Source organism: Actinia tenebrosa, unplaced genomic scaffold, assembly GCF_029948245.1.
Source record: "Actinia tenebrosa isolate PJP-AT-01 unplaced genomic scaffold, QUT_ActTen_1.0 PGA_scaffold14__42_contigs__length_11649687, whole genome shotgun sequence".
Classification (NCBI taxonomy): domain Eukaryota; kingdom Metazoa; phylum Cnidaria; class Anthozoa; order Actiniaria; family Actiniidae; genus Actinia; species Actinia tenebrosa.
Window position 1 is genome coordinate 11469679 of NW_028292574.1, and position 23540 is coordinate 11493218.

Sequence of the window (23540 nt, forward strand, 5' to 3'; positions counted from 1 at the left end):
AACTCTGCGTCAGTACTTGAGATATCCTTATGCATAAATTAGTGGTAATAATGAATTCCGAAGTAAGTTATTTAGAAAATTGATTCACTATTCCAGGCTCTAAACAGTTTAATATTCTGATGAAGGCAATCTATTCGGTTCTCTAGTGAGCCCAGTTGAGGAACAAAACTATCTAATCAAATAGCTGGCAAGGATCAATACAAACAGAGGTAAAAGTGATCACTATTGTAAGGCTTGAATCAGCGTCTGTTCATCATCTTCTGTCTATATGTATTTCATATTAGATAGTCTAGAACGTCACCTGACTGATAACATGATGTTAAGGAAGTAGCGACGAAAGGTTTGAAATAATAATGATAATAACTAATAAATAAATGATTGAAGTAAAAACGTAGTTCTTGCTGATAAACGCTATCGAGTACCGATGTCATATTCATCTGACACAAAAGTAATCGACTAAACTGACTTCTGTTATTAACGGTGGAACAAGTGACGGAAACTTTGTTGATCATTAGACACTGTGAGTAAGTTTAGATCATCATAGAATCCGCCATGATTAAAGACACGGCGGTGATGTGATGCAGTCATGACCTTTAGAGCAGTACTTCCGTCTGTGGACGAGAATTGATGAACAAATGACTAACATGTTTCTTGTGTATTTGATGTCTCCTGTGTATTCATATATAGACTGATTCACTTGAGTGATATCGACTAAATAGGCACTAAATTGTGACTATTAGTTAATAACTATTTTGTTTTTATTTCACGGATTAAGTACCATCGCTCTGTGCGGATGGTCGACTTAGATACGCATGCATGCTTTGCTCTCTATCTTCATCTCTATTCTTTTATCTCTCAGAAATGAAAAGACTAGTCATATTCTTGTGTTTATATGCACTGCAAGTATCAGGTTAGTATATCATAATATTAATAATCTATCAATAATCTCTGCCAATGGAACATGCGTATTAGAAATATTAAATCAACAATGTTCGAGTAAATATTTATTTATAGTTATTTTAACGGATGTTTCATAGTTAAGGAATATAAAACTTGCGCTCATTAATTTCTATGCAATGTGATATAAACAGGCTGAGAGGTGTAGAGCATGAGAGAAGCAAGCTTAGGAGCACGAGGCGTAGACGTACCGGGGCGGATCCAGCCAAAATTTTAGGGGGGGGGGGGGGGGCTAATTGAGTTTCTTTCGTCAACACAACGGAAAACAATAAAAAAGCATCTGATTGTTCAGGTTTTTTTTCTGCTGAAGGGGGGCTTCAGCCCCCTCTGCCCCCCCCCCCCCCCCTGGATCCGCCATTGACGTAGCTCTTACTAACCGAGCGCGAGGTCCGTACCGTAAGTTATGAACCAACAATTTCCATAACAAGGGGAACACAAAAAATTGCGCTTGTGGTCTGTACCGTAAGCTATGGATCTCAAATTGTCCAATGAAAGCCCGTGAAATTACCTTGCCATATAATAAAGAGACATAATTAGCCCTAACCCTAACCCTTTATATTGCTTTTATAAAATATTTTTGAATAACTCAGCGCGCGTTATATTTTATAATCATCCATATTTTACAAGTAAGCTTCTCTTTTGCTTTCGTAGATGCAGATTTCAACGCATCACGTGACAGGTGAGTGCTATGCGGCTACACCAACAGATTCCTATATATAAAATATCAGTGATCTATATAACTAACATGGTTTACCTTTCTATCTTTACATGCAAAAATAGCTGTGTTCCAGCATCATCTCCTGTCAGCTCAAAACAGATAAACAAGGCTTGCCATCCTTATATTTCAAAGGAACAAGGATATTGCAGAAACAATATAGGTGATTGGTTAGTGAAACCAAGTTCTGACGAACAAAAGATATATGAAGCCGAATTGCGTCGTGTGCGAATCAGCATTTTGATGATTAAAAAGATATATAACATCAATATCACCAAAGCATGTCTGTTAACTTTCAATGATGTATATTGCCGATGGAGATTTCCAAAGTGTGATACGATCACTGCAAATCTTACTGAAGCGATATGTAAAGAATCCTGTGAATACGTTTTCAAGATGTGCGCAGGAGAATTAAAGCTCATGAAGGAGCTAATGGATAAAGATAAATTTATGAACTGCATGGTTATGAAGCCTAGCAACGGTGGAGAAAGGCCTGAATGCTATCATTCAAGATTTTCGAACAGTAAGTGAGTCTTTTTTAACCATCGTATGGTATAATCGTTCTAGTCACCACACCTGTCGTTAATGACATAATGAACCACACACCAGGTAAAAAGAAGGACAGACTACAAACTTCAGACTAGAATCACGGATACCAGTTCCCTTAGCAAACAATTGGCGCACGCTACATATCAACGAGATTAAATACTGAATCTAATTTTTTTCTGCAGCTGAGACTGACAAGCTACGAGCAGCTGGTAAGTAACCTTCGCGATAGTGCCCGCGAAAGATAACGACATGAAATATGAAGGGAAATTAATGGCTCACCCTAAATTCTGCAATCCTATCCAGTACAAAATACGATAGGGTTATGGTGGTATGATATATCTTGACTTTCGAACAAATCCCAATTAATACATGAAAACCATCCATAGTAGTGACTACCTGTACTTGTTTTACTTAGAATGTTACTATGGCAACGGTCTTGGTTACCGTGGTAACGTGAGTGTAACAACATCTGGTCACGTGTGCCAGTCCTGGGCATCTCAGTGTCCTCATCGTCACGATCATCCTCTGTCTGAGTATCCAGAGCTGGTCAATGCGTCAAACTGGTGTCGTAACCCTGGAGGTCAAGGACCCCATGGACCTTGGTGCTACACCACTAATAGTAGTATAAGATGGAAGTACTGTGATGTAGAGAAATGTCCTCCTCCAGGTAATCAACACCACTAATAGTAGTATGTTGTTTTATACTGTATCTTATTATTCTAATCATAAATTTTCCTTCATGCAGTCCCCTCTCTATCACCTACTATCCTACAAGTTTCTAGTAGAGGTCCAAAAAGAGTTTTCCTTGCATGGCGTTCAGTCCCCTTGCCATTTGTGCATGGTCAGCTGCGAGGATTTCGAATCTCTGTCATCAAACTGAATGCACGTCATGAAAAACAAATCGTAAATACAACGAGTCCTAGTGTTACTTCTATCGAACTTAATGACCTAGAACCTTTAACAAACTATAGTTTATCAGTGCTTGCGTTCAACGAGAATGGAGATGGCCCCTCTAGTCGTGCGGTGTCTGTAGAGACAATGCCCGAAAGTAAGTAAAACTTTATAGATCAACAACCGTTGGGTTTTGGTAATGTCGCATGCAACCAGTTTACTCTCTTATAAATTTGTCTCACATTTTAAATTCCTTCTATGTTTTAGATTCCATCTCCGTTAAATTTATTTTAACTTTAAATCAGCAAAAGTTTAGCGATCATTTACTAGACAAGCAGTCTATGATGTATCAGAAACTTGCTTCGCGGGTTATGAAAACGGTGAGAATATCATGGAACTCTTTAGGCTCGTTTACACACGCGATGTTTTCGGCGATTTGGCGCGATGTTACTGCGATTCTTGGTAGAAAAAATCCCCGAAAATCGCACTAAATTCGAACATGTTCAAAATAGTGGCGATTCATCGGCGACGTCAATTTATCAAATCGCCTCAAAATCGCCGGTAGTTTTCACGAGCGATTGATGATCGCACGCGAATCGTCGCAAGAATCGCAGTGGAAATCGCGCTGCAAATCCCCGAAAAAATCGTCTGTGTAAATGGGCCTTTAGTAAGCTATTATGCTAAGAACTGTTTGCCACGAGATGACTAGCGTCTCGAAAGGCGGCCATGGTTTAACAAAAAACTAGCCAAGCACGAGAATGGAAAATACTGCGCGTAAAATACACGCAAAGCTTCCAAGCCGATAAAATGTAATATATATACTTGTTAAATATGTTTTAGTTCTAATCCACAGATATCGACAATACTGAAAGAAACTAAAACGACTGAATATAGAATTTACCACATCGAGATTTCTAGATTCATGTAAGTCAGAAGTAATAGTGCTTACTCTTACCCTAGCCCTTTGCATAATGTGCATGCCCATTGTCACAATACTCCAGCAGTTTTAATTCATGATGTTAATGCTCAACAATTAATGATCTAGTAATGGAAGCGTCCTTAGTGTTGAATTTTACGTTACTGCCGAAGTGCTTGGGTTCTTGCCAAAATGGTCGATTGTTCAAGATATCACAGGTCGGATAGTGAAACGATATTCTAGCCGAAGGAACAAGTCTGCTGGGCGAATGAATTTCAGGTCTCTACTAGTCAAAGGTACAAAACTTCAAAGCTCATAATATTCGACAAAAGTTAGTATATAATCGAATATTAAATGCAAATGGGTCTATTCGTTTTTGAGGTGTTAGAGTATCATCAAGTCAGTGATAGTAAATGGTTTGGTTGGTGGATGTGTTAGAGTATCATCAAATCAGTGATAGTAAATGGTTTGGTTGGTGGATGTGTTAGAGTATCATCAAGTCAGTGATAGTAAATGGTTTGGTTGGTGGATGTGTTAGAGTATCATCAAGTCAGTGATAGTAAATGGTTTGGTTGGTGGATGTGTTAGAGTATCATCAAGTCAGTGAGAGTAAATGGTTTGGTTGGTGGATGTGTTAGAGTATCATCAAGTCAGTGATAGTAAATGGTTTGGTTGGTGGATGTGTTAGAGTATCATCAAGTCAGTGATAGTAAATGGTTTGGTTGGTGGATGTGTTAGAGTATCATCAAGTCAGTGATAGTAAATGGTTTGGTTGGTGGATGTGTTAGAGTATCATCAAGTCAATAGTAAATGGTTTGGTTGGTGGATGTGTTAGAGTATCATCAAGTCAATAGTAAATGGTTTGGTTGATGGATGTGTTAGAGTATCATCCATAAATGATCTGTCATTTTGTGTTACAGACACGCCTCCTCCACCACCTAATGTAAGCGGAGATGAAGTTACAATGACTTCAGTAAGGGTGTATTGGTCCCCACCACTTTACCATGAACCATACAGAATCACAAATTATACTGTGCAGTATAAGAAAGCAAAAACCGAGATGTCCTATTACGATGCTGTCAGTGTTAACGCCAACAAGACGAAAGTCAATGTGGATCATTTGGATTTGGATACAAAATATCTGATGCGTGTGGTTTCTGTTAATGCTTATGGACCAAGCACGGCAAGTCAACCAATCATCGTAAAAACTAAAGCGAGTAAGTTGTACGTACAACTGATTCCCTTGATCCTATAGACTCGACTCCATCACCTATGTCTTTTGGCGTTTTCTAGGTAAATCAGCTAGCAATACAGTACTTATCATCGTATTGTCAGTTGCTGCAGCAGTGATTGGTGTAACATTAATTATAATTGGTGTTGCCTGGAGGCGATGGTCCAATAAGAGAGAATATCTTACACAGGTAATACTTATATATTCTACTTTTGACCGTACATGATTGCCAGCGAAGAAACCAATCAGTGATTAATATAATCCTTGTGAAATTTTATTTCAGCTAAATTCTACAAACCTGTTCGAGGCTCTTGGCATCGAAATCACTAAAGCCTGGTGGGAAATACCACGTGACGACTTGTCGATCGAAGAAGAGATTGGATCAGGTTCATTTGGTGTTGTTATGAGAGCATACTTGAACACGGGGAATGAAAAAAATGAGAAAACGTTATGTGCTGTAAAAATGCTGAAAGGTAGTTATTATGATTGATCATTGTTTTGTTTAAACCGAGTGATTTTCTGTGGCTACTCAGTGGCTTTAATACACCTCTTAACCTTGGGCGTAATGTTTTCCTATTTCATACCACATGTCGTTCCCTAGGGTATCATTTCTTTGTTTAACGGTTGCATAAGGGAAAATGCATGAATATGGATACCATCCCTAAGACAAAGAGTCTTATTCTTAAAAGAATGGTATGTGGTCTAAAATGGGAAAATATTATACCCATGGTAAAGTAGTCTATCGAGTTCGTCACAACCTAAATTAACAAATCAGTTCCCCCATTCTACACCTGTACTTTACTGCGGTTGGCTACTTCTAATGATTCTATCTTTTCCCCCGTCAATTCATCCAAAAGACAATCCCACTGAGCGTGAGCTACGTGACCTGTGTAACGAAATCAACCTCATGACAGTAGTTGGTGACCACCCAAACATCATCAGCTTGATTGGCGCGTGTACAGCGGATGGTAAGTATGATGTTCAGTATTCCTGAATCCTCTCCACACATATCATACTATCGTACTCAGCACTACTAATACTGTAAATGTATTATATGTTATGTTTTGAGCTGCTTCACACATATCATACTATCGTACTCAGCACTACTAATACTGTAAATATATTTTGCTATGTTTTGAACGTAGGTCCTCCATGGCTGGTAGTAAAGTGTGCCGTTAACGGTTGTCTTCTGGACTATCTCAGGGAGAATCGTAAAACCCCTATTTACAGCAACCTTGAAAAGCTCGACAACACAAAGACAATAGCACCAGAATTAAAGCTAAGCTTTGCATATGATATTGCTAAAGGGATGTCACATTTTGAAAAGAACAGGGTTAGTTGGGCTTCCTGTGTGTTTCCTGCCAAAAATTAATGTTAACCAAGCTAATGTCAACTATCGCCGTTGTCTTATCAGGTTGTTCACAGAGATTTGGCTGCTCGCAACATCTTGCTTGGTAGAGACATGATTGCTATGGTGTCTGATTTCGGTTTGTCACGTGACGTCTATCAAATGGGAGTCTATGAGAACACTGATGGGGTAAAGTTCAACTTTTTTTCGTTATCTTTCGTATGGTTCATGAATGCTTGTACAATGCATACTAACTACATGTATTATAACAGGGGATTCTGCCCATGCGCTGGATGTCTCTGGAATCTCTAGAAAACTTCACTTACACGACAGAAAGTGACGTGTAAGTAGCGCTACTGTAAGCAGCAATGATAATTATGTATACAAGTTAAACCAACTATCTGTTGTGTTGGCAGGTGGTCATACGGGGTTGTGTTGTGGGAAATCGAAAATGAAGGTGAGCTGCATTTGTTCACGTGCAAATGAATGTGAATCGAAATAACCAATAACTATTGCCAGTATTCTGGACTGACAAGCCTCTCATACATGTGAACGCTAGGCTACTCAAACACATAGCAATTCAACTATGCAAATCATCTTTCACAGGTCAATTGCCTTACGCAGGAATAAGTAACGGACAACAAATCCTTGAATATTTAAAACGAGGAAATAGACTGAAGAACCAGGAAAACACGTCTAGAGACATGTACGTATGGCGTATAACATCAGTAAATCATGTTCAGTGTGCACAATATAATGTACTAGTAGTGTAATTTACATGTCTTGATACTCAACAGACAAGTAATGATGCAGGAATGCTGGCATCCAGAACCAAAACAACGCCCAACTTTTACTAGTTTAGTTGAAAAAATCAGCGAGGTTTATCAGGTGAGTTGACTTGTATGTGTGCATATGTAATGATTTGAATCGTTTGGTTCATTCATGTTAAGTGGTTCATTCTTGTCATAGATACAAGGACGACAAGGATGGGAAGAACGGGAAAGAAGAGACTTTGATGATGGATATCTCTCTGAAAACCAAGATCTTAACCCTGGTCAAATTGCTCCTCAAGATTCTAATACACGTTACCATGACTACGAAGAAATCGATGGTGATGCCTGTGGAGGTGACACGGAAGTTAGATCCCATGACAATGAAGGGTACAACGACCATATCTTTGTTGAAAATAATGTGCCACCCAATTCTGCACCCAATTCCTCAAAGGGCATTGTCACCATAACAACCAGCAATACCTTAAGTCCATATTTTGCGTAGAGACTATATTCTTAGTGGTGTACAATGTCCATTGATAATAAGCATGCATACAGTAAATTATAGGGCAATTAGACTGATGATAAAAAGCAAGCAAGAAGATCAAATACAAACTGCTCCAAGATCTGCTACAATCGTATTGACATTGTCTTGTGCTACTGTTTCACTTTCTGTTTGCTGTTGTCGTTCATTAACTCGTCGTTTTTCTCTTTGCTTCTTCTTCTCTTGTCGTGCAAGATCTTTTCTTTGTCTGTTTGTAAGATGAGGAGCCTTATTACGAGATTTTTGTGAAATATTTTCTTTCGGTCTTGCACCAGGATGTAACTTCAGTTTATTTTCAGTCTTTTGGTCATGGACTAACTCTCCTGAATCACCTTTCAATTTGTCAAAGGCTTCCTTGTCGGTCTCTTTTGTATTGTCATTTATATCATCATGGTTTAATCGAGTTCTGGAGGTTACATCATCTGATTTACATTCAACGAAAGCTCCAACATTTTCTTGTCTGTTTCTTGTAACATATTCATCACTTGGTTGCTCTATGGCAACACTATTTTCAGTTGCCATAGTTTCAATAGCCTCAGTTTTAGCAATGACATCTCTGACAAATCCTTTGCTTACATCAGCCTCTGTAAAATAAAGGTATTAGGGTTTTTTTTTACATAGACTTTTGGTGATTAATATTAATAAAATAAGTATATCCATCAACTCGACATCATATGGAAAGAATACAAGGGTCTCACCTTGTTCTTCAAGAACACACATCACTTGTATGATTTCCATTATTGAAGCATCTATATCATAATTGTTCGCTTGTAATGTATGCTGTATTAGTTCTGAGTCCTACAGATATAAAAAATTGTTAGAAATATATAATACTTGGGCAATATTTGCATAGTGGTGTCATTATTTTACTACCACCACCTGCATGACCTTTCTTTGTTAAAGACCTTTTCAGCTTGAACATAATGTTTTCGTATTTTAGACCACAAGCCATTCTCAGAGTATTATTTCTTTGTTTAACAGTTGCACAAGATCAGAACAAATAAATATATAAAAATATAACTTTTTTTAAAAGAAATGAAACAGCCTAAAATGGGAAAACCTTTTGTCCAAGCTGAAAAGCTGGTCTACTTGTGCGAATTGACAATTGAACTAATGAAAGTGTGCAAGGGATTCTGGAAATAGTAGTAAATCATGCTTTAATTCAAGATTCCTGTTGATAAGCATTTATTTTACCTGACACCCAGTGTTTTCCATCACTAATTGAGAAGTTTCATCAATGTACTTATTAGCCTGTGATGATGGATCTGACTTATCTTGGTTCTCTTTCCTTTCATGTTTCTTCTTGTTTTTACGAACTGTTACTTTAGGATTTTCCTGAAAACATTGCAAATGGATGCATTAAAACTGACCAAGAGTATTTTAACACTATTTTCACTTACCACTGACTGCATTTGACTATTCTTCTGGTTATACTGCCATGCTGGTCCATCATCAGGGTCAGTTAATCTACGCACTGATGAATAATGTTCCCCATTGTGGTAAGCCAAATGGAGTTCTATTTTTTGTTGTGATTTGGAGAATTCACTTCCATGTATAACCCATCGAGGGTTGTTAAGTTGGTGAATAACAATATCAACTCCATTATTCCTGGCAAAAGCCACTATTGAATCATTACCACCATATGTTCCCAGTTTTGATAATTCTGCCACTATATAATGGAAAATAGATACAATAAATTATTGTAAAGCAAATTTTGCTATGGTGAAATTTATACAGTTTTGATAATTCTGCCACTATATAATGGAAAATAGAAACAATAAATTATTGTAAAGCAAATTTTGCTATGGTGAAATTTATACAGTTTTGATAATTCTGCCACTATATAATGGAAAATAGATACAATAAATTATTGTAAAGCAAATTTTGCTATGGTGAAATTTATAAAAAATAAAAAATGCAAACAATGCTGCATCCGATTTACAGACTTCTCCTGGGTGACTGATTTCTGTTGTTATTCCTCATTAAATATTCATAAATTGATAACAGAATGTTTTCCAATAACTAGGGTGAGGAATTCTAATTGGCTAGCTAATATGCTTATGAGATGTATACCTTACTCTGCCAAATAAATTATTCTGTTTGAAGATATTTTAATTTTAAAATGTTACAGTATTCATATGATAGCTTAGTCCAGACCCTTTACCCTCTCTTTTACCACTCCGCTTTTGTTTTGGTCTTCCTGTGTCGAGGCACAGAAAGCCCAAAAACAAAAGTTGAGCAGTAAAGGAGACTGGACTAATGATAGCTAAGCTAAGAAATGGAATCAAATCATTTCAGGCACATAAAAAAACTTGTCCACGTGGTATAACGTTGGTATCATGTGGTCAATAGCGCAGTACAACCATGACATAATAAAAGCGAAGACAAAGGTAAAATTCAGACAAAAAAACTTACAAGTTTACTTTAAGCAGATAATTTTCACAGCCGATCGCAGTTGATCTTAGTTTACATGGGTTATTATTGTAACTTTAAGTAAAAATAATAAAATCGGTTTGTATAATCCTAGTAGCGGTTAAACAGAATGCAATGTTTGTCTGAATCTTTAAGTAATTTTTAGAATCAGTGTGCTGCGCTATTTGAAATGCACTTGTGGTTAACATAACAGATGTCAATAAAAAAATCCCAACTGTCTTGGACTACTGTGAAGAGTAGTATAATGTTTATCAAATGTTTTGCCATCTTCTATAAAGAGTTCAAAGACTTGCTATAAAGCAGTATTACATGTCCCTCTCCCCCTAACCACATTAGTATAATACCACTTGTATAGACTTACAATGTTTATCAAATTAATGTTTAGTTGCATGCCCCCCCTCCCCCTCCCCCTAACCATATCAGTATAATACCACTTGTATAGACTTACAATGTTTATCAAATTAATGTTTAGTTGCATGCCCCCCCTCCCCCTCCCCCTAACCATAACAGTATAATAACCCTTGTATAGACTTTCAATGTTTATCAAATTAATGTTTAGTTGCATGCCCCCCCTCCCCCTTAAACGATATCAGTATAATACCACTTGTATAGACTTACAATGTTTATCAAATTAATGTTTAGTTGCATGTCCCCCCTCCCCCTCCCCCTAACCATAACAGTATAATAACCCTTGTATAGACTTTCAATGTTTATCAAATTAATGTTTAGTTGCATGCCCCCCCTCCCCCTTAAACGATATCAGTATAATACCACTTGTATAGACTTACAATGTTTATCGAATTAATGTTTAGTTGCATGCCCCCCCTCCCCCTCCCCCTAACCATATCAGTATAATACCACTTGTATAGACTTACAATGTTTATCAAATTAATGTTTAGTTGCATGTCCCCCCTCCCCCTCCCCCTAACCATATCAGTATAATACCACTTGTATAGACTTACAATGTTTATCAAATTAATGTTTAGTTGCATGCCCCCCCTCCCCCTCCCCCTAACCATATCAGTATAATACCACTTGTATAGACTTACAATGTTTATCAAATTAATGTTTAGTTGCATGTCCCCCCTCCCCCTCCCCCTAACCATATCAGTATAATACCACTTGTATAGACTTACAATGTTTATCAAATTAATGTTTAGTTGCATGTCCCCCCTCCCCCTCCCCCTAACCATATCAGTATAATACCACTTGTATAGACTTACAATGTTTATCAAATTAATGTTTAGTTGCATGTCCCCCCTCCCCCTCCCCCTAACCATATCAGTATAATACCACTTGTATAGACTTACAATGTTTATCAAATTAATGTTTAGTTGCATGTCCCCCCTCCCCCTCCCCCTAACCATATCAGTATAATACCACTTGTATAGACTTACAATGTTTATCAAATGTTACACCATCTTCCATGAAGGGTTCAAAGTCATCACGATGGTCCTTCATATACTGAACGGTATTTCTACGATGATAAGCATGAGAAGTATGATCTCCATTCAGCTGGTCCCCAAGAGCTCGAAACAGGCAGTTTCTAAACAAGATTTCATATTGTTCTAATTAATATATTTATTGCTTTCAATGATTAAAACTACCAGATAAACGTCTTGAAAGTAATAAAATGTTCCTACACTTACCCATCGCCTAGAATATCTTTAATCTTCAGTCCAACAGCTTCTAACTGGTTCTTGAAACTAACAAAGTTTTCGTCATTTTCAAGATATTCTTTGATATTTCGTTCTTTCTTTAGTGCTTTTCTTCGACATCTCTCGTCTCTCTTTCTTTCCAATTCATCTCGTTTTTGGCCCTTTTTTTTAACTGTATTTCCTTTGGCCATATATATCTAAAAACTTACTTTTTTCAGTGGATTATACAATTAACTGTTCCAACAAAAACATCGCACAACTTGGAAGGAACTTTAACTTGTTGTGGTGCAATACAGAAACCGCTGACCGTGACAAGACACAGGAAGCCCAAGCCACAGGACGTAAGAACAAACACATTCATGCATGTTTTCACATTACTTATTTATAATTTTGTCATCACTCTCAGAAGGGTGTTGGTAAACCGAGGATTGATGGACCACGGTACGGAGGAACAAGCGGAACATAAATTGTAATCGCCTGAAAGTTACAAAAAATATACTATCAAAAAATTCAGTAGGTATAAGTTTTAGGTCACCCATCCTGGTACTAACTTCGCCCAACCGGACTTGACTCAGCGTCATTGAAGCCCAAGTTTTTTCCACTGGGCCATGCTTCCTATTGAATTTGCATAACAATAGCCGTGAATACACTATACTTTTTAACATCAACTTTTCAACCGATTCCGTGCGTGGCAGAGATGCAAGGGATTAGCCGATATGGTCTGGGGGCCGGCTGGTCTCTCCCCTGATGCTTCGGCTAGAACATTTTCTTGCGTAATTCGTACACCCAAGGGCAGAAGGATTTAATCGCCGTCAGGTCCGAAGTCCATACGACGCCCCAGCTCTGCGGATGTCTCGGGGGTATGGCAACCTTGGAATCAATTTTTTTTTTTTTTTTTTTTTTTTTTAAATTTCTGTCTTTGGGTTCGAATCCCACCGTATACAGATAATATTTTCTTTTTTAAAAGAATATTATCTTGAATTCAAATTTGGCAGCAGTGACTACTTAATTCATTTCATTTTCTTTTCATATTCATCATTCTGAATTGAATGCTGCCTGGGAACAGTTTACTGGCAAGACTCTTTTACTCCGCCAATTGAATTCGATTCGCGGTATTGAAATCCATAAGAATTCGATCTTGTTGAGAAATGTTGGAGAATTACAATAAACTCCTATAAATAAACTAAACCTTTTTCTGAGACTGTTCCGCAGGTCCTGTCGTTCCGTGGTCCGTCAATCCGCGGTTTAGCAACACTTCACTCAGAACACTGATATGTGATAGGTGACTCTGGATGGCAATGGAAAAAAGCTGGGGTGTTTTCCTCCACCAATATTTACAGGGCCTCAACTTATTCGATACTTTCATTCTTATGCTATATCGCATTTTTTTTGTTTTATTCACTACGTCGAATGGAAATATGACGGCCAACTTGAATGACTATTGTTCTGGGCTGACTACGCTTGAAACGCTTTCATGTTTCCACGTATCGATCAATATTCATTGATATTAATGAGCATCTATTTTTTCAATCGCGCGTCCTTTCTTGAAAGCAGCTGATGCTCCAAAACTGAGCCAAGTAAACAGAAAAAGTGAAACGATAGATATGTATTCTATATAAAATATATACAAGCATATTTTCCATTGCACATTTTTCATCGTGTTATCTGAGGGAATGTCCATGACACAATGAAATGAACATCTAAACATAAGAGGATCCCGCAATCATTCTTTGATGGCGACATATCCAAAGTCGGTCGTTTAAAACTACAACAACAACAACAACAACAGCAACAAAAAAACGATAAATATATCTAAGATTAACATTAGCTTTCTTGGGCCTACTAAAGCGACGCTAACACAGTTTGTGCATCGATAGGGTCATCACGTGGCAAATATTTGCTATAAGTTATCAACCAATCAGGAACGTTCAAAGGACTTTGCTGTATAGTTATTTAGTTTGACATTTGATAGAAAATACATTAGTTACAAAGTACTTTATCGAATAGAAGAGAGGTGCAAATCGATCTTACAACAGCTGGGTTAAGATTTCCTTGGACCAGAAACGTACTATCCAGATCTTAAATAATCTCAGTCAAATCTGCAAGTCAGTATCTTCAGGTACAACCAACGAAAATTCAATAATTTTACCTTTTTATTTACGAGATTTTAAATACCGAAGTAAGTAAAGCGGGATGGGATATCCGTAAGATACTAATATTATTTTCGCGTTTCTTCAAATATGTTTTGAAAAACCTACAGTTTATATTTCTCAGCTTGGATTCTCATTTTTTATCGATAATTATCGTCAGTGACGCAGATGAAAAATTCCATCAAATAAGAAGCAGTTTTGACTTTTTACTTATTAAACAATCCTTTTTCCTTCTCGTGCGTCACCATAACTAATGTGTTCTGTGCATGTTCACAACAGCTACAGCTATATCGAATTGAACTTAATTTTCTTTCCTCGGACAACCGAAAAGAATTCCACGTATACAGTTATATATTTTTTAGCAATTTATAAATGGTTTAATTTGTTCCTGATTCACTAGCTTTAGACCGAGGATTACAACATAAGCACTGAGCAGAACGTGACATGGCTGCAATACAAGGTAAAGAATCTACGGCATACAAACAACAACATGAAGAATGTTTGGAAGATCGAGTCGAAGCAATGGCACCAAAATATCATCAGAACTTTTTCACCACCTTTGATGATGACGATGATGATGAGGATCAGTTTATGTCTCAGCTGATATCAACAGGGAAAGATCCACATAATCACAACATCGAAGTTGAGCTTGGGAGAGATGAAGAGCGGCCTAAAAGGCCCAACATGACAGAACGAACTGGACGCGGTGATCCTGGAATGAAGCCAGTCCACCCTTTGCCTTTCATTAAGATAGACTTAAACAATAATTACAGAAACTGGGAAACCATTTTTGGTGGGTTAAAAGAAGCAAATGTTTGTGATGTTGATTGGAGCTTGAAGACTCATGAGCCAGTACACGATGACCCCGGTTTTCTGCCACCAGATCTGCCGTCAAGTAAAGCAGGTACTACGTCCATCACAGTATTTGGAGCAGATATTAATGATATACCAACTTCATATGATGTTCCTGGATTAGGTGTTCACGAGCTGGCTGTCGTGGGAACGTTTGTTCATGGGATGATTATACCAGGGTTTCCATATCGTGTTCGTCTCAATGGATCCAACGAGTATCTCTTTGAAGGAAATGCTCTAGTCCTGGAAGCCATTGGTCAAGGATATGGAAAACGTTTAACGTTTGAGTGTGATGATCTTCTTAACAACAAGAATTTCTTCTGGTCTGATAATAATCCTCCAAGTGGTTATGCCTTGTCTATCAAGTTACCGATGATAGAAGGAAAATATACAGTGAAGAATAAAGATGAGAAGTCCATTGGAAGCTTTACAGTCAAGGCAGTGGATGACCATCAAATCATCCAAAGTGTGCGATGTTTGCAGGATGGTATTCAGATCGAGGTTCGAGTGAAGATGTTATGTTATTCAACCAGTTTCCCAAATATGGATACATCAGAGGGGATTCTGGGAGGAGTTGCTATAGCAACAAGAAAGAGAAGAAACATTCAAGTAGAACGTATCAAGAATGTCCACATTGCTGGTATCAAAGACTGCTGTCAGTTGATAAAGTCAAATGACTAAATAATGAAAGTATCCTGAGTAGATTTCTTTGACTTGGACTTTTTTTTTTTTTTTTTTTTGCTTACCACTGATCGTTCCGATCATTACATCTGGAATACTGTATTCTATTTAGTATGGGTTAGGGCTAGAAAGCACCGAGGCCGGAGACAAAAGCACTTGATGAGTTTTTTCTTTTAACAAAGCGACTAAAACGGAATTAATGACCTTTTATATTCCCGTCTGAAAAAGTAGTCTCAGTGGGTTATCGAATTAAATACAATTATAAAAAGTATCTAGATACGTACTGTATGTAGATACAGATTCTTTGCGAGATGCATGATAATTCATCAGTTTCCTGTGGGGGAGAGGGTAGGGATAAAATGATGCAATACTAAAACAATACGAATCTAATAAACTGGGCCATTTGAAAAACACACTTATAAAAGAAAGAATTGTTTTGGTATAACTATACGTAATAGATGTCGTAGAAATTAAGATTCAAATCATAATAAATCTCTTTATTGTTGCATGACTGCGTTCAGTTATCGACACGTACTTTGCCTTGATTGTGACGTGTGAAGAAACCATGGTTTTAAACTCGACCCAAAAGAACGCAATATCTTTATTTTTGTTTTGCTGGTTGCTGATATGTTTACTGGCTAAATATCTTTTTGCTTTATAATTGAAGCCAATAAAGCTAGTCTTGCAATTGTTTTTTTATTCTGCTAGTTCTTTCGGTGCTGTTTGCAATCATTATTGTGAAAGAGGTAGATTAAAGAGCATCTGAATAAATTAGTGGTGTGGAAAGACTGCAATCTCTAAACTGATTTACATATCTACTGAAGTGTTACAGCACCCTGCTTCAGTATGATGATACATGATAGCGCTTTAGAATTCCGTTCTTAGTTTTGCTCACTCCTCGAGTTTGTTAGTGCTGCCAGAATCCATCGTAACCTTATGCTGGTCGAAGATGATGGATTTTGACAAATTACTTTTTCATCAAGAGTAAAATCACGACAGACCATTCATGAAACTATGAGTAAAAGTTATAAAGGATTCAAGTTGACTGCCTACTTGCTTGGGTTCTTGGTCTTGATATCTTCTTCTAGCAAAGCCGATATACAGTATGAGGGTGATAATTACGGTAAGAATTTAGAAGAGTGTAAAACAAGATACATGTGAAAAAAATTACCAACTATGTAAGGTATGAAGGCTGAAGTAATTGTTTGCTAAAAATCAAAGCGTAAAGTATGTCTATTTTACACGTATGATTTTACATTGCTAAATATTCATACATTCGTTACAAAAGATGTGTAAAGCAAAACTCGTCACATAAAACGGCTCGAATTCACTTCTATTCTATTGGACAGTTTTATCTGAGTAACAATCATCAACTTCAAGATTAGCAAAGTAACATCACCACCTGCATGAAAACAAGTGCCATACACTAGAGTTTCATGAAATATTTAGCCTCAGGACTGATGAACTGAAACACAACATTTTAGCTACCTTTCGCTTTTTGGTTTCAATGCGGAAATCAATAATGATTTTAATCAAGATATTAGAACATTCACTTTCATAAATCCTTGATCGTTTAAAGGATATCACGGTTCCATATCATGATAAAGACTGATAAACCACATTATATATTCTTCCCTGGCTAATTCAATACGTGATCTTGTAGAGGCGGTTAGCGCCAATATCATTATCAATATTATTATTAGTGCTAATAACTGACCACAATCTTCTGATAAGAAAGAGTAATGTATTTATCGTTAAACCACAATTTAGAATCAAGTAACCCACAGTCTACAAGACTCCATTACTTAACTCGTCAAAGCCTAAATGCACTAATAAGCTTTCTTAGGCAAAATATACAGAGCAGTGAATATTCCTTTCCAGCTCTCCAATCTATCCCCTCCCCCTCACAACGGTTACCTCAGTTCAAATAGGAAACAACGAACCCGGGGGAGGGGGGTACTCCGCCAGAATTTGGGTAGGGGTGTTTCGCTGGGACTCTGAAAGGGCTACCCTGTTTATGACAAAAAAACTCAAATTTGTAGACCCTGATGACCAAAGATATAATTTATTGTTTATTATTGCGCTGAGTTCTTGTTTCAATTATCATGTCATCTCGCGTATGGTTTTTTGACGACCATAATAACCAGTTTCGGTCAATACGAAAGTAGAAACCTTGAATATGACAGGAAACTCGGGAAGAACTAGGAACTTGAGTGAAATTGCATACCCTGTTTATGACAAAAAGCTCGAAAAACCATACCCTGTTCAGCGGATCATCCCCATATAGTCCATATATGGGGGGGGGGGGGGGGGCAACGAAAGAGCAAGAATAAATTGTAATTGCTGTCCAAATAGTAAAGTAAGGGTTTCTTTTTTCAACTCGTCTACCACGGTATTTACAATTTCACCCATAAAACCCCAACCAACCACTTATGAAGACCAGCCGACATCGAAACACTCTTATCAACCATTTCCACCTGATTAGTCGATTGTTAAAACTACATATTTTCTCGTCGTAAATATTCATAATATTTTTCCCCCCCTCATTTCGAGCAGACATTAACCAATCGACCGACAACGATATATTGAGTATTTTACAAAGTCATGAGGAAGCGGATGATAAGCGTGACTGCAAGACAAAAGCCTGTTTAGATTTGGTGAGCGTCCTGAAGAGGAACCTGGACACTAGTACCAAACCATGTGTCGATATGTACCAATACGCGTGTGGTGGAATGATCAAACGTTCTTACTCCTCTAAAGAAAACTCAGAAAGCACTTTTGGAAACATGCATAAGCAGGAATTGATAAAACTGAAGAACATTCTAGAAGGACTGAAAGATAGGAAAGGCAAGTATGCATGGCTTTTTACAGTTGTTTTACATGTGTTTTTGCAAGGACAGTCAGTTAACATCTGTCCCTGCCCTATACTGTTAAAAGGGGACTCGCGTGTCGGCTTGTTAACTGGATAAACCTATTATCATTTTATCAAAACAGAGAACGATGTTTTCACCAAAGTGTACAACTGGTACTCATCGTGCATGAACATAAAACAGATCAACAAACTAGGCGCCAGGCCATTGTTAGAGTTACTCGAATCAATGGGCTCCTGGCCAATCCTTAATCCATCCTGGAGTGAGCAAGACTGGGATCTAGAGAGGACGCTGGCTATGATCCACCAGAATGTCTCGGTGTTTCCTTTATTCAGGATTTCTGTTGATAACGACGCGAGGAATGCTTCATCACTGTATCGCTTATCGGTAAGACTGACCTATAGATAGTCAGTAGAGTACCGCATTTATTCCTACATTAGCCTACACAGTAACTACTGACACAATGTATATACCTGGTCTATAAAGTGAAAATGCGTAATTTTCTTTTAGATCAGCAAGACGAAACTTTCTCTAGAAACACCAGAATTTTACCTCGCGAAGTCCAATTTCTCAGATAGGGTAAGTACAGCTATTAAGCTCCACATCAAAATATTTTGATAATCACCAATGTTCATAATATTCATCTTTGCACAGATAATCTTTTCTTATTTTCAACTACTCAAGAATCTTGCGGAGTTACTTGGTGCGGAACAAAAGGTTCAAATGAAGGTTGATATTTTGAATGTTATCAAGTTTGAAATCGCCTTAGCAGCGGTAAGTAAGGTCTCACTGCTATTCACTCATAATGTGCCTTTATGACCCATTATCTAATATGATGTCATGATACTACAGGCGATAAGGCTCGACAAGAGAGAGTACTTAGTTAGTCCATATACAACATTGGGTTCGTTACGTAAAGCATACGAAGGAAAAGTGGTAAGCAACCATAATATTGTTTAATCATTTTAGTTATTTCAGTTTTTTTATATTTAAATAGCAATATTATCTTCCTTGGTCAACAGTTCGACTGGAAACGTTACATATCGTTCATTTACCAAGATCTCCCCAAACAAGCTCCTTTCCAAGATTCCGAAATAATTAACGTGCCTGAACCCAACTATTTCAAACGTATGATGCTGTTGGTTGGAATGGTGGAGCCCAGGTAAGATCGTATGCAATAACCAGTAGACTAGGCTATATAAGAATAATTAGAATACCTTGCATTGCATGCGCAATATCATTCATATTCGCTGATTTTGAATATTGCTTGTCCTGCAGAGTTTTGGCGAACTATATGCTGGCTCAAGTAGTATTTCAATATAGTGGGATGCTATCAGTAGAATTTCGACAACCTTACCTTGGGTACTATAAAGCTCTTTATGGTATTGAAGCCTTCAGTCCACTGTGGGTGCGATGTGTAGGTTCCACAACCGCACACTTGAACGCAGCAGTCACAGCACGCTACGTGAAAAAGTATTTACCAAACAAGGATTTAGACAAGGTAAAAGACAGAGAATATGATATTAGTGTTTGTGTATGCCCAGTTCCAATCTAGTCAGGTGTATCAAAATCACTAATGATGAATTGTTTGTTTTGTAGGCTAAAGACCTGGTACACAGGTTAGTGTTAGCTTACATGCTTCATCTCGACAAAATCAAGTGGATGGACAAGAAGACAAAAAAGGCTGCTGAAGAGAAGGTTGGCTTTTGATTGTCCTCTCTCATTCTATATACATCTATTTACAGCTATTTCAAAAAATATTGAATGCTGCATATTGATTAGCACAATGCAGGTTTAGAATTAAGCTAAATTCCAAGCTAAAACCACTCTGTACTTATATAAAAAAGATCTTGGATATCAGTATCCGTGCGGTATTTAACTTGGGAATAGCTGTTTATGCATTTAGAAAATATTTGATCAGATACTACGCGCGCTCTGATTGGTCGAAACGCTTGAAAACTCGTTAGAGATCAGAAAACGCGCACGCCGTTTTATACAGTATTCCTTATATACCCTGGCAGCAAGAGTATGAATACTCAGCCTCAAGGAAAACGACTGCATTTCTCATTTAGTACCTAACAACTGTTTTAAATACACTCTGGTTAGTCAACTGAGTATCAATGAGACAAGTGATAACGAGATATGGTATCATGACAATCCTTTCCAAGTATACTGATTGTTTATTCAAAGGTCCAGGCCATACTAGAACACGTTGGTTATCCCAAGGACATCATAAATACGACTGTTTTGGAAGAAGGCTATCATGAAGTGAGTATAATACCTGACCAGGAGATCATAAGGTGCTCGTTGATTTGATTATTCTCTCAAAGAAGATGTCGTCATGTTTTGTGTTTCAGGTTGAAGTCAACCCACTGACGTACTTCGAGAACGTACAAAAGCATTACCAACTCAACAGAAAAGTTATTTTGAATTTGCGCGGTACAAAACCTAAATGCCAATCGTAAGTTTAACTTCCACTGGAGCCCAAGCCAGCGTGTTTCTTGACTATGTATGATTATTATAAAGTTGTGCGTACATTGTTTTTGTTATAGGTGGAACATGAGATACACCACACAGAATGCACAGTACACTCCATCATGCAATAAAATAGGTATGTACAAATGTAACTTACCTAAATATATCGAGTAGAAACAGAGCCGTGCAGCATTACTGACATTTGCTTATTTCCATGGCGATAGGTGTTGCAGTAGGTCTGTTACAACCACCATTGTACCACAGCGACTTTCCAAGGTACGTCAGTCTTTTCGCCTGATTTCAGTCTGTAATCAAGACAAATGCGTGAGCCAAGGAAGGAAACTCCAAACGTTTTACAAAGAAGATTTTTTATCTATCTCAGGGGGGAGGGGGATGTGGCATTTGGCGGACAAAAGCTATATTTAGTAAGTGAATGTTCTCTCAAAAATTTGTTTCCAGTGCAATTAACTTTGGTAGCATTGGTATGGCCACAGGTCACGAAATCACGCATGGGTTTGACGCTTCAGGTAAGTGCATGATCAACACGTTTCGTAGAGGTTTGTTTGTCCTATAACTCGTGAACTTTATAATTTCACAAGACAAAATTCACCTTTGACATCCGCTGGTTTCCTTCTCTTTTAAAATAAAATGGCGTAGACTTGAAAGACGAAAAGACGATTATTTCTATCGCCGCAAAAGTCAGGAGAGAATTTAAATACCGAAAAACGACATCGGTTGATCAAACAATAATAGATCCAAGTATTCGTATCGTTTTAGGGGCGATGTACAACAAAGATGGAAACGTAAAATTGTGGTGGACTAAGGACACCTTACAAAAGTTTGAAAAAAAGACCAAATGTATGGAAAAACAATACTCAAAGTTTTTGGTCTATGGACACCATGTAAGTATGTATTGCGATGTTTTGTGATTATATAAGATAAGTTTTTGGACTATGGACGCCATGCAAGTATGTATTGCGATGTTTTGTGATTATATAAGATATGGTTTTGGTCTATGGACGCCATGCAAGTATGTATTGCGATGTTTTGTGATTATATAAGATAAGGTTTTGGTCTATGGACGCCATGCAAGTATGTATTGCGATGTTTTGTGATTATATGTAAAGATGTTTTTCGTTCCCCGGCTTAGGCGCAGCGTGTTTCACATTTTACCGTACGTACACTGATTTTTATGTAACCTTTCCCCCCAGCTCAATGGAAAGCAAACATTAAATGAGAATATTGCTGATAATGGTGGACTGAGAATAGCCTACGAGGTATGTTTTTTCTTACTGATTCAGGAGATCTAGAGCATATGCACATGATAGGATGACCCGAAGAGATACAGTCCACATTTTACTGTTCAGTTTATTACTAGCTGTGGTTCTAACTTTTTGATAATCATTTAAATCAAATATCTTTATTTAAGTGTCTAGTCATTCTAGCGATTTCGTACGGCTTATTGGGGACACTTTTCACTCGCACACACTACCAATACATTCATTACTCTATTCACACAACGCTCAACTCACATGTTGGTTTTTTTATCGTTCAAGGCTTATTCTAAATGGTTACAAACTCAAGGTCCAGATTTGACTCTACCAACGATCAGCTTAACCCCAAAACAGCTGTTCTTTTTATCATTTAGTCAAGTGAGTATTCAATGAGCATTGTGTCTTTCGTGTATATTACTATGTATATTATTATGTATAACATATATTGTTCGTAGACATGGTGTTTGAAGAACACGAAAAGCGCTTCCATCTACGCCCTTTTTACTGATGAGCACAGCCCTTCAAAAGCCAGGTACATAAGTTATATAACTACGTCATAATGACGTCGTGTGCTTTCGTATTCAAGTTAAATACCATTTTATGTTTTATCTTTACAGAGTAAACTACGTTTTGAGCAATATGAAGGAATTTTCAGATGCATTTAAATGTGCCAAGGGATCGCCAATGAATCCCGAGAAGAAATGCATAGTGTGGTAGAGTGAAGTCATTAAACCCGTAAAATAGATATTAGACTAACACACATTAGTAGACCCTGATTTCATTGTCTTCTTTTGTGTCTATTTGACTATTACACGTTGACTAATATTTTTTATTTCACGGGTTAAAAGCCTTCTCTCTAAACCGCAAACTTGCAGCTTATTTAGTCTTTGCAATTGTTTACAAGTCTGGGAAACAATTCTTGATTATTTATATTTATTCGGGTCTGATGGGAGATGTTTTGGGCTTTTTTTATATTGAATATTGCTTGAAACCGTTTGTCAAATAGTTCAAATGGAAATTATTTTAGATCTTCAAAGAAGGTGGGGTTAAAAAAATAGAGGGTATATTTTTGTAAAGTCATTGCTTTGATTGTAATTTTGTACCTTGTGTAAACTTAACATTGAAATAAAATAAAGAGATCAATGACATTCCATTTATGAATTATAATTTCATGATTTCAAAAAAACTAGACTAAAAACACTACTCAGCACGATCGCATATGAAAG

The 23540-nt window shown here is 37.4% G+C and overlaps 4 protein-coding genes across 6 annotated transcripts; 3 read left to right on the plus strand and 1 right to left on the minus strand.

Annotated features, from left to right (window-relative positions):
- The first annotated feature begins 14 nt into the window (after window positions 1-14).
- LOC116291374 (uncharacterized) lies at window positions 15-9087 on the plus strand. Its single transcript, XM_031698543.2, has 21 exons — window positions 15-209; window positions 860-910; window positions 1609-1636; window positions 1738-2195; window positions 2404-2430; window positions 2637-2888; window positions 2967-3269; window positions 3380-3492; window positions 3966-4036; window positions 4158-4324; window positions 4949-5245; window positions 5322-5449; window positions 5543-5732; window positions 6117-6227; window positions 6405-6592; window positions 6674-6796; window positions 6880-6950; window positions 7024-7064; window positions 7214-7313; window positions 7405-7495; window positions 7577-9087. The coding sequence occupies exons 2-21, from the start codon at window positions 862-864 to the stop codon at window positions 7880-7882; spliced, it is 3114 nt and encodes a 1037-aa protein (XP_031554403.1). The 5' UTR covers window positions 15-209; window positions 860-861; the 3' UTR covers window positions 7883-9087.
- LOC116291379 (OTU domain-containing protein 3) lies at window positions 6798-12289 on the minus strand. Its single transcript, XM_031698548.1, has 6 exons — window positions 12004-12289; window positions 11752-11900; window positions 9322-9590; window positions 9116-9256; window positions 8620-8719; window positions 6798-8505 (listed from the first exon to the last, which is right to left on the minus strand). The coding sequence occupies exons 1-6, from the start codon at window positions 12201-12203 to the stop codon at window positions 7982-7984; spliced, it is 1383 nt and encodes a 460-aa protein (XP_031554408.1). The 5' UTR covers window positions 12204-12289; the 3' UTR covers window positions 6798-7981.
- A 1727-nt stretch (window positions 12290-14016) lies between these two features.
- LOC116291406 (uncharacterized) lies at window positions 14017-16483 on the plus strand. Of its 2 annotated transcripts, none has more exons than XM_031698575.2 (2): window positions 14017-14191; window positions 14563-16483. In XM_031698575.2, the coding sequence occupies exon 2, from the start codon at window positions 14607-14609 to the stop codon at window positions 15693-15695; it is 1089 nt and encodes a 362-aa protein (XP_031554435.1). In that variant the 5' UTR covers window positions 14017-14191; window positions 14563-14606; the 3' UTR covers window positions 15696-16483. The 2 variants fall into 2 exon arrangements, with proteins under 2 accessions (XP_031554435.1, XP_031554436.1); XM_031698576.2 differs by having other exon boundaries at window positions 14017-14131.
- Window positions 16484-16539: 56 nt separating this feature from the next.
- Window positions 16540-23467, plus strand: LOC116291405 (endothelin-converting enzyme 1). 2 transcript variants are annotated; one of them, XM_089029446.1, is made up of 19 exons: window positions 16540-16818; window positions 18252-18542; window positions 18690-18952; window positions 19076-19144; window positions 19220-19339; window positions 19418-19501; window positions 19588-19727; window positions 19844-20066; window positions 20165-20263; window positions 20756-20833; window positions 20923-21026; window positions 21118-21176; window positions 21265-21316; window positions 21500-21567; window positions 21818-21942; window positions 22252-22317; window positions 22597-22692; window positions 22770-22846; window positions 22932-23467. In XM_089029446.1, exons 1-19 carry the CDS (start codon window positions 16710-16712, stop codon window positions 23029-23031), a joined length of 2223 nt encoding a protein of 740 aa, XP_088885572.1. In that variant the 5' UTR covers window positions 16540-16709; the 3' UTR covers window positions 23032-23467. The 2 variants fall into 2 exon arrangements, with proteins under 2 accessions (XP_088885572.1, XP_088885573.1); XM_089029447.1 differs by lacking the exon at window positions 20756-20833.
- The last annotated feature ends 73 nt before the right edge of the window (window positions 23468-23540 follow it).